The sequence below is a fragment of the Ambystoma mexicanum genome, chromosome 6p (genome assembly GCF_040938575.1).
Source record: "Ambystoma mexicanum isolate Mex_15411 chromosome 6p, UKY_AmexF1_1, whole genome shotgun sequence".
Classification (NCBI taxonomy): Eukaryota; Metazoa; Chordata; class Amphibia; order Caudata; family Ambystomatidae; genus Ambystoma; species Ambystoma mexicanum.
This window is the reverse complement of record NC_090935.1, coordinates 1,012,452,957-1,012,465,023: the sequence shown is the minus strand read 5'-3', so window position 1 is coordinate 1,012,465,023 and position 12,067 is coordinate 1,012,452,957. Positions and strand designations below refer to the sequence as shown.

The window sequence follows — 12,067 nt, the reverse complement described above, 5'->3', positions numbered from 1 at the left end:
TTAAAGATTGATCACTTTGTACAAGAATGCAGATTCACCGCCAGAAGGAGACCAAAAACAAAGCCACAGAGGGCCTCATGCACACTTGCCAGAGCCAGGAAAACAAATCGGAAGCAATCCCATCAGATAAAAAGAGGACTCTATGAAATGGTTCTAGCAGCAACCAATTCCAAAAACAGTCATCCGTAATGCAAAGTTGTGATCCAAGGCCTAGAGTTCAAAGCTCTAATAAGCACAGGCGGAACCATCATTGTCATGGCCAGGGAACCTTTATAACAGTTCAAGACAAGGCCAAAACTAAGAAAAACACATACAAGGATTTAGGTCTATGGCAACCCACTCCCATCCCGCCCCTCCGCACATTATGATCTGAGATGGAACATGTTTCACGTGGGATAGGCACCTACATGATCATGACAAAAAGAGGCACTAATAAATCACTGAGCAGCAACACTGCAGAAACATTCCAGCAAACAGTATCTAAGCTGGATGACATGCTGGAAGAATTCTGTGCAGCCTCCAAGGTTTTGGATACTTTTGAGCAAAATATGCCTTTAGAGGGACAACACTGTAAGCTGGTGGTACTACGGCATTCCCCCTTCCCCTTATGTTAAAAGGATGAGGGAGAGCTAAAAAAGCTGGAAAGGAGGACATCATTTAGCTGCAATAGCCCAAACCATTGGTCTCCCCGGTGGTAAATAAGGGGAGGAGAGGATATGCGTGGGGTATAAGGCTTTCCCACAGAGCCATCAAGAGGGAATGCCCAAACACCTACCAAGGGAGAAATCCTAACCAAACTCAATGGGGTCAAGTGGTTCCCAATGCAGGGTACCATCAGCTACTAAGGATTTCAATTAGGCAATACACCCTGTTCTCAGCCTAGTATGCAGTGCGCAAATTAAATACTTATTTTTATTGTGTCTATAGGTGCAGTATTCTGAGTGATATACCACTCATATCACACCCCTGCTCAAAATACCCCGAGGTCACAGTGGACCAGGAATCAGGCTGGTTGGTAAAGGTAATATTTATTTATTTATATGAAATCCAAATCAAACATATGTTTTAATATATGGGGCAGCAATCACCAATGTGGTGACAATACAAATAAGAAAGTAGAGAATGCAGTTGATTTCACTTTTGAGCAATACAGAATACAAAACACAGAGGAAAACAGTTGTGGCTTGTTTGAAAGATAGTACTTAAGTTAAGATTTCCCCCTGTACATTTCTCAACTCACAAAAAAGCAATTCTACAAAGGTGTAAGGAAGCAGCGGGTATTCAGGAATGAAGAACAGTTTACAGGGTTTGAATGCAATCTTCCGTGCCCAAACAAGAGAGAAAAACATTTAGGAAATTTTACACTTTCAAAATGAAAATAAAAAAAAAAATGGCTGAGCAAAACAATGAAAAATGTGCAAAAAGTCCTTAAATTGATATAAATCTCTATGGGAGCAACAATGAAAAGATGCTAACCACCATAAGCTTTAGTATGAGCAACAGTACACACTTTGAATCTTTATGGAAGTTTGGAAATAATTGGAATTGAAAATCACACGTGTAAACCTTTTGCAGAAATGCGAATTCCCGCCTAAAATTCACTAAATAGTTTTTAAGAAAAATGGGTCAAATACACTAGTTCTGGGGTTGGGATGTAGCTGAAGGTCTTATGTTTAAGTCAGAGTTGAAATTAAGTCTCTAACTATTAAATTGAGAAAGTTATGCAAGTTTGAATGAGAGGTGTTTTGAGAAAAACAGAACAGAGAAAAGCAGAAATCGGTTTTAAAATGACAGATGGATTTTACTTAAACTAGATTAATGACTAAGAAAAAGAGAATGCCACCCGTGAATCTCCACAGTTACATGGCCGCTTGTAAACCTTCACGTCATGATGTGAATTACTTTATTTAATCCAAATCACTAATGGCTTATGGTTTTAGTAAAACAAAAAGGAAAAGAAGATATCTGTGCCAACACTAAGAATCACACACAGGTTTGCAAGAATGGTTCTGACAATATTATAGGTTCTTAAGTTAAAAGATAGGATGGGTTATAGATGGGGATAGGACAATGTAAGCAATATATGCTATGGTTTACTATGATTCCTATTGATACTTACAGTCCACTTTAATTTAAGATTTTGGACCATCCAGGGGTCTGGTCATTACGGATCGGGTCTACAGACAGCAGGGCACATCTGGCGGAATTAGGTCAGCTGGGTGGTTCTGGTCAACTGGACGGGCAGCTCAGACTGGACTGCACTGGTTACTGGAGACCAGAGTTCAGTGAGATGTCGATTTTCAGCAGGCAAGTATTAATGGAAGCAAGCCAAACTGGATCAATTGCTTCCCTTAGGGTTTGGGAGGGTTTCAGGATTTGGGCCTAGCTGAAAAGGGTTCAGCAATGCTGAGGCCTTGGCTTTGAAAAGAAATCTGGAATCAGGAACAAGATGGAGAATTCAGGAACAGGGTGCCATGCGGAAATCAGGATGGAGTCAGGAATCAGTGTGTGTCTGTGTTGTCAGGTTCCCTTATTTATCCTGCTAAATGACATCACTCAGTTTATAGTAGGAGCAAACTTCAAACCCACAAGGCTATGATTGGGCAAGAGCACAGTTCCCGCCTTGCTTTTTACTGGTTGGATGACAGAAAGGGTTGTAATGTTTTATGATATTACCTGGAAACCTCCCATAACTATTGGGACCAAAATCTAATTTTCCCACAAATACATATTTACGTAATTATGCCCGCTAAGAAAATTGGATACATAAATTACATATTTCGTGGGTCACATTTACATCCAACTCCCAAGTCGGTGGGACCTAGTTTTGTCTGTCTGTTGAATCTTTCCAATTTTAACCATAAAAAGGTTTGTCCTAACATTTCCTAATTCGGTACATGTATGTGCAATCAACCCTAGAACATGGGTACACAATATTATATATGCAGCATTAATAGTTTCTGCGCAATTGGTCATTCTTTGTAACTTCTGTTCCTTACGCAGTAAGAAATTCTACCAAGTTTTCAAATGGCTAACATAAATTCAGATTTAGATGCATGTACTTTTCACTCCATTTCTTATTCTTGCTGCCAAGATAAATGTCTTGAAGTTCAGTGGCCAAATAAGCATTTTAAACCCAAAAATCACATGTCAGTTTTTTTTCTTTCTTCCCAAGTGTGAGAAAATGGCAAGTCCTTTGAAGTTGAATAAGGGCCCTCTTCCTGGAGAGTGGAGCTTCCTGCCCCTCTCCTGGAAGGATGAGTATTCAAGCCGGCTATTGTCTTTGCCTGGGGCCCAGACAAATGTCTAATTAAGTCTTTGTCATGAGTATGCGGGGCCTCCCAACAGTAATTAGCCTTTCCTGCCAGCAGTGAAGTGTCAACCTTTCCCAGGCTAAGGACTGTTGAGCAGATTTTTTTTTAAATAGTTAATTAACTGAAGACTGGGTTTAACTTCAAGTTTCACCAAAATCTTTCATTTAAACATATAAAATGAACACAGTTTATAGGTGGATTATTCACAATAGCAATCCTTTGACATTCTTAAAGAATTAGGCCTTTCAACAAAACATGCTTTAAAAAACAGGCGATTTTGCACTTCATTCATGAAAAAGCACATTAAACTGATTTCTTTAAATCCAAATTTTCCTCTGCAGCACATACACATTTTAGTCAGCATTAGTTCTTCCTTTGAGCACTGGGATTGTTTGTAGTCTGGATACATGTATCCTGTCTTTGTTTAGAGTTTCTCTCTGCACAGCTGATTCGGTTACTTGTTGCAAAGTTTAGCCATGCTCTGTGGAAAATGAAAACAAGGGTTCCTGGGTTTCTTTTTCATTAGATACATTTTATAGAGCTGTCAGTCAATGAGGCCCGGTTCCTCTGAGCCACACTGGATGATCCTGGGCATTGCAGTACCCTTTTAATCACAATGATTCAATGGAAATTAATGGATCTAGCGCCAAAAACAGCACTTTTTAAGGTTGCAAAGCTAACATTTTAAAAGGCATTTTCGGTTTTCAGCACAATTCATTCACTTTGCTCCATGTTGAATGTTGCAGAGCCCAGTGGCATGCTCCTTCAGTGAGAACTCTGTTTTCACCTCCTCCTTGACTGTGTGTGCAGGGTGTCTAGCCTTTTTCTGGTTGTGACCCAAATGCAGTTTCAAGGTTTTGGCGTGCACAGGAGTCAGCGCATCCCTTTTTTCGGCGGTTTCCTTCACCATTGCAGTGAAGTGATGTAGTGAGGCACATTGGAATGGGTCAAAATATCCCACAGTTACATCCAAATTCTGCTTACATCACCACCACCTCAACACACATGGGCTTGAGGAGATGAAAGCGGCTTAGCTTCAGTGTGACATTGGGGAGGGTGTTCTCCAGAACAAGATCTGCAAAATAATAGCTGGTCTCTTGCGGGTAATCAAAGACAGCAACATTACTTTCTTATTCCATGCTACACAAAAACAGCATCACAATCGATTCCAAGCTGTGCTCAGCGATCTACAAGACAGCGGCCTGATGCTACATACAGAAAGATGTGAATTCTATTAAGACAAGCAGGCATTTTTCATGCATGTCTTCTCCAGTGAGGAAGTGCCAGCCTACCTAAAATAAGGTCCTGGACATCAAGTCTGCCTTGGCACACACAACTGTAATAGAGATGTGCAGTTTCTTAGGGATTGTGACACTGGAGAGGATTCACGCTGAATTTGGCAATGGTAACAGAACCGCTCAGAGAAATGCTAAAAGAATCTTGTTAACAGAGGTGGACAGAGGCTCAGGAAACTGCATTCTTGCTAATCAAGAAGACCTTTTCTGATGAAACCACAATGGCCTATTTTCATCATGATGGACACAGTAGTTGATCTTCACCCTGTGGGTTGGGCGAAGACTTGATGCAGAAGGATGTTACGATGGACGTTCTGCCATTGACCTACACAATTCAATCACTTACTGGGACAGAATAGCAATAATCATCACATTGTGAAAGGAGGCACTGTCCTACTGTGGAGCTCCCATCTGTGTGGACATTTTTGCTGAAGTAGAAGATCACAAACCATTGGTCCTGCTATTCACTGGTTCAGCTCAAAAACCACCCCAAGGATTGAGGAATGGGCCTTACAAATGCAGGATCACAGAAGTATGATGAATGTTTTCCCCAAGCCACCAACATGGCGGACTGTCACAGCACCACTTCACTGATATAGATAGTAAAAGCAAAGACATGGTCAGAACTACATTACAAGTCAGAATACTAGTAGAAAGCTGGATATTTGCTCAATTTCTGGAGGAGATGCAAGTGGCAACTCAACGAGATGAGTGCTTTCAAGGGGCTACACAGAATTACTCCAAAAGAAAATGGAATAATGTGGTAGCAGTAAATAGCAACCGAGACCCTGAGGCATGGAAAATCATGGTTCATAGTGATAATTCCGACAACAAAAATGTCGAAAGTCAAAATTTCGAAAAAAAAATGTCGAAAAAAAATGTCGACTTTTTCAATGCATTTTTTTTTCGAAATGGGGGGTTGCCCCTAAGCCCCCTTTTTTAAATTTTTATTTAAATGTTCCCCTTTTTTTAACTCCTGAACCCCTAAAATAAATATATAATTAAAAAAAACGAAAGTCGCCATTTTTTTTTACATTTTTTTGTCGACATTGTGTTTTTTTTTTTCGAAATTATGACTGCCCACCGAAAATCATTTAAGTGCAGAGGAAAATTCAGCAAGTACAGTCAGTAACACCTGAAGTACTGCTGCTTTGAAACATCTGGATTGTGCTACTGCAAATTGTGTCTCGGAGAGTCATGCTCTACATGCATGCCAGCCAAGGGGTTGTTAAAATAGCATTAAGGAAGCATTGTTGTTCCTTGGCATCAATGCAAACGTCCAATCAGAAGTATGACCTACCCCATGCCAAACAGGAAGAAGTCGCGACTAGATCTCAGCCATCCTCAGTGAAATTCCAAACATGAAGCCATGGCAACAACATCATTGCTTGTTTTCTCAGAATGAAGCAATGACGGACACCTCCTGGTAACAGTGGATGAATACTCTTGATGCCTGGAGGTGAAGATGGGGGTCCTCCTAGCGGCATCAGAAGTACTGAACAGATTGGAGAGAAAATTGGCCACCCACCGTTTCCCAGATGAACCGAAAACAGAAAACAGACAACAACAGAATGACTTCTAACAGTCTACTCTATGGCCTTACCAAATTTGCGTTTTCACCTCTCAACAAAGTCCTCAGCTTTGCTCTCCATATTCGCTTCAACCGTCCCCTCTTCACCTCCACCTCCCCAGCCCATCATCAGTTAGGCTGGTTATCTAGGAGACATAGTAGTAGTAGTTTTTCGTTTATATAGCACCTTTATCCCATTAGTATGGGCACAATGCACTTGTGTGGGGGATGGAGAAGCCCTTGCGGAACTGAAGTTCAAGATACGGGAACGTTGTCTGAAAGATCAGAGTGCATGTGTGCACTCGGCCAAGATAGGGAATTTAGTGGGCTGGCCCAGCCGCAGTAAGCGACCCATGATGGTCAGGCATGTGGAGGCATTCTGAGAGGTGGTCAGGACAGATCACAAGTGCAAGAGACTTGTTATGTGTCCAGCTAGACCACATTTTGTTATCAATCGTAGATGCATTCTGATGGCAGTGATGCTGTGCTTTATGTTTTAGTCTGGTGTATGGGTGAGAGTGCGTCCGGATGGGTGGGTGATTGGATGGATGGATGGATGGATGGATGGATGGATGGATGGATGGATGGATGGATGGATGGATGGATGGATACCCATGCCTTCGGCTGAAATCCATCGAAGTGGTGCAAGACTGCGTACCTTGAGGCCCAGTTGGAGCTTTGCCTTTGCTGTAGCTGTGTGATCAGATCGACCCGTCTTTTCTGAAATTGTATTTTACCTTTCTCTGTACAGTGTACTGGGGAGGCATCAGCTGCATCTAGGCCTAGTTGTCATTAGGCAAGTGTGAGAAGGGAAGGCCAGGTTTTGAAGGCCTTTCGGAAGGAGAGGTAGTTCTCATCACTGTGGGTGTTCAGAGAAAAGCAGTTCCAGAGGGTGGGAGCTTGGACAGAGAGGGAGGATACTCCAATTCTGGTGGAATTGAATGGAGGATCACAAGGAGGAATGTAGAGCCAGATCTCAGGTTTCTGATGGGTTGGTAGGATGCAAGCTTGTGTTGGACGAATTCTGGGCCTGTTTTGTGGAGGGTGCAGTGTGTGATGCACATGGCCTTGAAGGTCGTAGACGGCTACTAGGAAAGCAGTGGAGCACTCCAAGGACAGAAGTGATGTGGTCTCTTGGTGAGAGTGCAAGAAGAAGTCTGGCTGCAGAGTTCAGGAATAGCTGTAGTTTTCTGAGTGGATAGGCAGGGGAGCATAAATATAGGGAGTTTGCCTAGTCTATGCGGGAGAGGATGATTGCAAAGATTGCTGAGACTCTGTGAGGGTAAGAGAAACAAGGGCAGATTCGTCTGAGTATACAGAGTTGTAAGTGACAAGTTCTGGACACAATGTTGACGTGGTGAGAGGAAGCTACATATGAATCCAAATAGCATCCCAGGTTCTTTACCAACTCAGATGCTAGGGGCAGGGATCCTATGGTGAGTGGCCAGGGTGTGGGTTGAGGTAAGAGGTTTTACCAGAGATAAGGATTTTGGTTTTACCAGGATGGAGGAGGAGGTGATTGGCCGTCATCCAGTAGTCTATTTCAAACAGGTAGGACGAGAGGTCAGGAGGCCGGTGACTTTGGAATCTTGAAAATGATCAGAGTGTCATCGGCATAGTTGTAACAGGTTAGTTATGAGACAGGATGAGTGGGGAGAGGGGTATCATGTATAGATTCAAGAGGAGGGTGTAATGGGAGGCACCCTGTCGGACCCCCTTAGAGACATGGCGGGATGGGGAGGAGCAAGGGGAGAGGAGCATGATTTGTAAGCGGTTCAAGATGGAGTCCCTAATGCCTAGGGAGAGGATTCTGTCAAGAAGGGGGGAGTGGTCAATAGTGTCAAAGGCTGTAGAGAGGTCCAGGAGAATGAGTGCAGCACAGCGTTCCGAGTCTGCTGTTCTTTTTTGTCATCCCGGATGGAGACGAGGGGGGATTCTGTTCCTCAGAGGTGTCTGAAACCCGACTGTGCAGGGTCCAGTAGGCAGTTTGATTCTGTGTAGAGGCAGCGCTGGGTGTTTTTGATGGGCGGACTAAGTTTGACGAAGCGAGTGTTCGAGATAGGGCGGTAGTTGGATGGAAGGATGGGAATCCAAGTTGGGTTTTTTTGAGAAGGGGATTTACGTGAGAAGTTTTGAAAGCTTCAGGGAAGATGCCTTATATAATAGAGTGGTTAATTATGGATCTTGCAACGCTGCCTTAGCAGGATGAGGATAGTATGTTCTTTAGGAGTGAGGAGTGAGGGGGTGGGGCAGGGATCTCCAGGGGAACAGTTTCAGGTGGAAAATGGCAGTGAAGAAGAGGACCAGGTGCGTGGGAGGTGGTGGGGGGGGGGGCGCAACGCTAGTTTGGTGATGATGGAGTGTTGTCTTTCAATGCACTGTGTGGGTGTGGCTTGCTATGCACCGCTTCAAACAAAATACTTATACCCCACTGCTTCATAAATGACCAGCCGCAGCTGTTATATTGGTAACTGCTCAAAACAACATTTTTTCTCCATGAAACTAACAGGTTAGGGCCAGGGCTGGGATTAGGGGCAAAGTCTAAAAACTATACAAACTCCATGACCAAGGACTTCAGCTCCCAGGCATCACCTGCCTTAATCCCAGGGGCCTTTATGAGCGCTTGGTCAAAATATCACCACAATCATCTTGCCATGAAAGCCATGCAAGTAGAGATGTGTTTTTAAAAATAAACCAACACATTCAGTGGTGATAAAGCATGTGACTGCTTCGAAATGTGTTCGCTTATTTGGGATGTGTGCTCACCCCTCTGGGCTTTTTTGACACATATAAAATACTGAGTACCTTGCACACATGTACAGCATCCACGTGCCCCATATCCTTCTTACACTGCTGTGCTTCGGGTAAATGCAGCATTGAGCTTAGTATTTCATACAGTATTTCCACAGTGCTCTTGTATTCTTACAGTTTATGAGTAGCACACGTTAAATGTGGCAATTCAAAACAGTTTCCATTCACCTTTTTTTAAAAAACAATCTTTAAATACTTTTAAATATACCTAGCTGTATGCAGCCGCCCAAACCAATCAGGGAGGCTGCGCTGTGGTACAAAGGTAGGGTTACATAAATGATGTCGTCTGGAGTGCCTCCAAACGCCCACAGTCCGGCCGCCGCTTTGATGGCCTGGAGCTGGCTGATAACAGCTGCCTTTGGTAATCCTGTGAAGAAAAGAAATGTTTTTTAGATTGAAAAATATAATCAGGGAGCTCTACTGGGCTATTGGTAGTCAATTAAAGATTTGTTTCATGCTTTGCTCTTAATTATGCTGTATGAGTGACGTGAACGTACCAAGCAAGTACCACATGTTGCCGGGGACACCTAGACTTCTCAACATGGCTGTGAGCACACCGCTGTAGAGTGGCCTGGGGGCACCCAAGCTGCACACACACACACACACAGATCCCTGGTTTGGCTGCAGTACCCTGGTCACACAGGGCCTACTCGCAGGCCAGGGCTGCAGTACCGTGATAACACAGTGTCAGCCTGCAGGCCTGAAATGAGAAGCAAGACAGAAGTGCCATTCATGGAGTCTACCTGCGTTCTGCCACACGTGCCGGCTGAGGCGTCTTTTATTGGGGGCCAGTCATGACACTCTATTAAAGGTGACATTACCACACTCCTTTTTTATAACAAAACAAAATGACAGATCTGCATTATACATGTTACCCAATTTCACAGTCGTAGGTGCATTACAAAGTATTACCTTACATACATACAATTACCTACACCTTCTCGGACAGTTGACCATAGAGTCAGCAAACGCATCACAAGGAAACCATAACACTGTGACCCGCCTACTGGATCCACTTTAAGCATGCACACCATTTGCCGGATTTCAGCTTCACATACCCATAATTACTGGGACCACTTTAAGAACATCAATAACATGCAGGATCACATCATCAAATGTACAGATTTACTGAGTCCTCTTTGGGCAATGCAGGATGACAGTTTAACATCGCACACACCATTGTCTGTGGGTAGCAGGGGAGGAGGGGGTGCATGACCGGCTCATGACACACTGGGTATCGTGGCAACAAGAGTAGGCACAATCATCGAGTTGGGAAGACCACTCACTTGGGCAATAATAGTTTATTGTTTCTCCGACCAGGTGCAAGCCAACCAAACCCTGTTATGTGGTCAAGTCGATCCCGGCAGGAGTCCATTCACTTGGGCGCTTACATTTTATTAGTCCAGGAGCGGAGGGGTCGCTTTACAAACTGGCAAGTCTCACCCAGGGACACAAGGCAGGAGTTACTTTGCTTACTGCAATGGTGGTACAGGCTGCTCCTTCCACTCGCCTGGGTGAACTATCTGCCCACTTTACTTTGTGGGCGCTCTGCGCCTCTTCCTCTCTGCCAGGGGGGAGCTGTTTAAATGAATTTAGCAGCAGAGGCTGCACCACCCTGTATTTCCTTCAAATACCAGATAAAACACTGCTGGGACCTAGGGAGCATGAGGACTCCAAGTTGGAGTCGCAACCCTACCATATGATGCAGACAGGAACTATTGGCAATGATCTTGCATCTGTGCAAGGAAAAGATGGATGTGCAATTTGATGCAAATAGCTCAGGGAGTCGATATATAAATTCATAACTAACCAAAGCAGGGGCACTTCAATTGCAAGTTCTAGGAAAAGAAATTACCACTAAACAATTAAGCGAAACCATCGAGAATGTGGTACTTTTAAAATAGCAGATAGATCAACAAGACCAAGTTTGCATAGAAAAATTGTGGTGTATATAGTTAGATTAGTGAGAGTGTGATGTCACTGACGAAGCTCGGAACGTTGAGAGTTGGAATGATTGTCAGTTGGAATATGTACTCTGGGTGGTAGGGAACAGCGGCTCCAACTCCTATGTACTATATGTAACCTGTAGCCTCTGAAGATACTTATTAAATATACTTACCTCGAGAGTCTTCGAGGTCACTTTACAACAATATTATATGGATAATCCTAGAATACCATAAAACTAAGAGGAGTTCTGAAAGCATACTCTGAAATAGAAATGTTTGGTCACAATGACCCACACAGTGTAGACATATTGAAAAATAACATGCTTGATGACCACTATTTAAGTCAATCTGACCATTTTGATTATTATTCTTTATGACTTTTTACAAAACCTCACTTCTAAAGATACAACTGAAAATATAGAGACTGTTCAATACAATACAAACGCAAAGCCACCAATGGTTGTCTTCGACAACATGCTAAACAAGTCTCTAAAATCATCAAAAACCAGCCCTATAGATACGCAGTATATCAGCCACTTTTACTCCATAAAAATGCAATACTCCCAATAAGAAAATAGGGAGCAAAACCCCATCCCCAAAACAAAAATAGGAAAGAATGGACACAGAGGAGCGTGCCTCTTAATTCCACCCACAATGATTCATGAATACTTTGGGATCAATTATAATAGTTGAGCAGTGCCAAAAAAAGCAGCTCTAATATTACTGGCAGAGCTGAAGAGAAAATGTAAAGTAGAAAATGTGCCTTTTTGTTTGTATGAATTAGTATCTGCAAAGTATTATGGATTAAATGTAATAGTTGAAATATATTTGTACTCACCTAATAATAACTTCAATGAGAAAATGAGTAATATTTTTACTCACAATATCATTTAAAAAATCTTACATGGAGCCCTGATTATTATGGTATTTGGCAACTATTCTTATGATGGCAGAAAGAAGACAAACTACAGGAATTCAACCTAAAAAAAAGTTGGCAGCCAATATCCAACATTTCAAACCACTTAAAAATCCACAATGATTGGGCAAGAAAACAGAAGTGCCAAAAGACACTCAAACCGCTTCAGCAAATCCTATGTCCAATGAAGTGTGAAACTCTGAGAGCTTGCAACA

At 42.8% G+C, this 12,067-nt stretch overlaps 1 protein-coding gene across 1 annotated transcript in view; it reads right to left on the bottom strand.

The window, feature by feature from the left end:
• Positions 1–12,067, bottom strand: part of SLC27A6 (solute carrier family 27 member 6) — a 678,599-nt gene that overhangs the window by 422,577 nt on the left and 243,955 nt on the right. Inside the window, exon 3 of the mRNA XM_069625623.1 lies at positions 9,199–9,357. Coding sequence (XP_069481724.1) covers positions 9,199–9,357 — 159 coding nt within the window. The remainder of the gene's footprint in view (positions 1–9,198; positions 9,358–12,067) is intronic.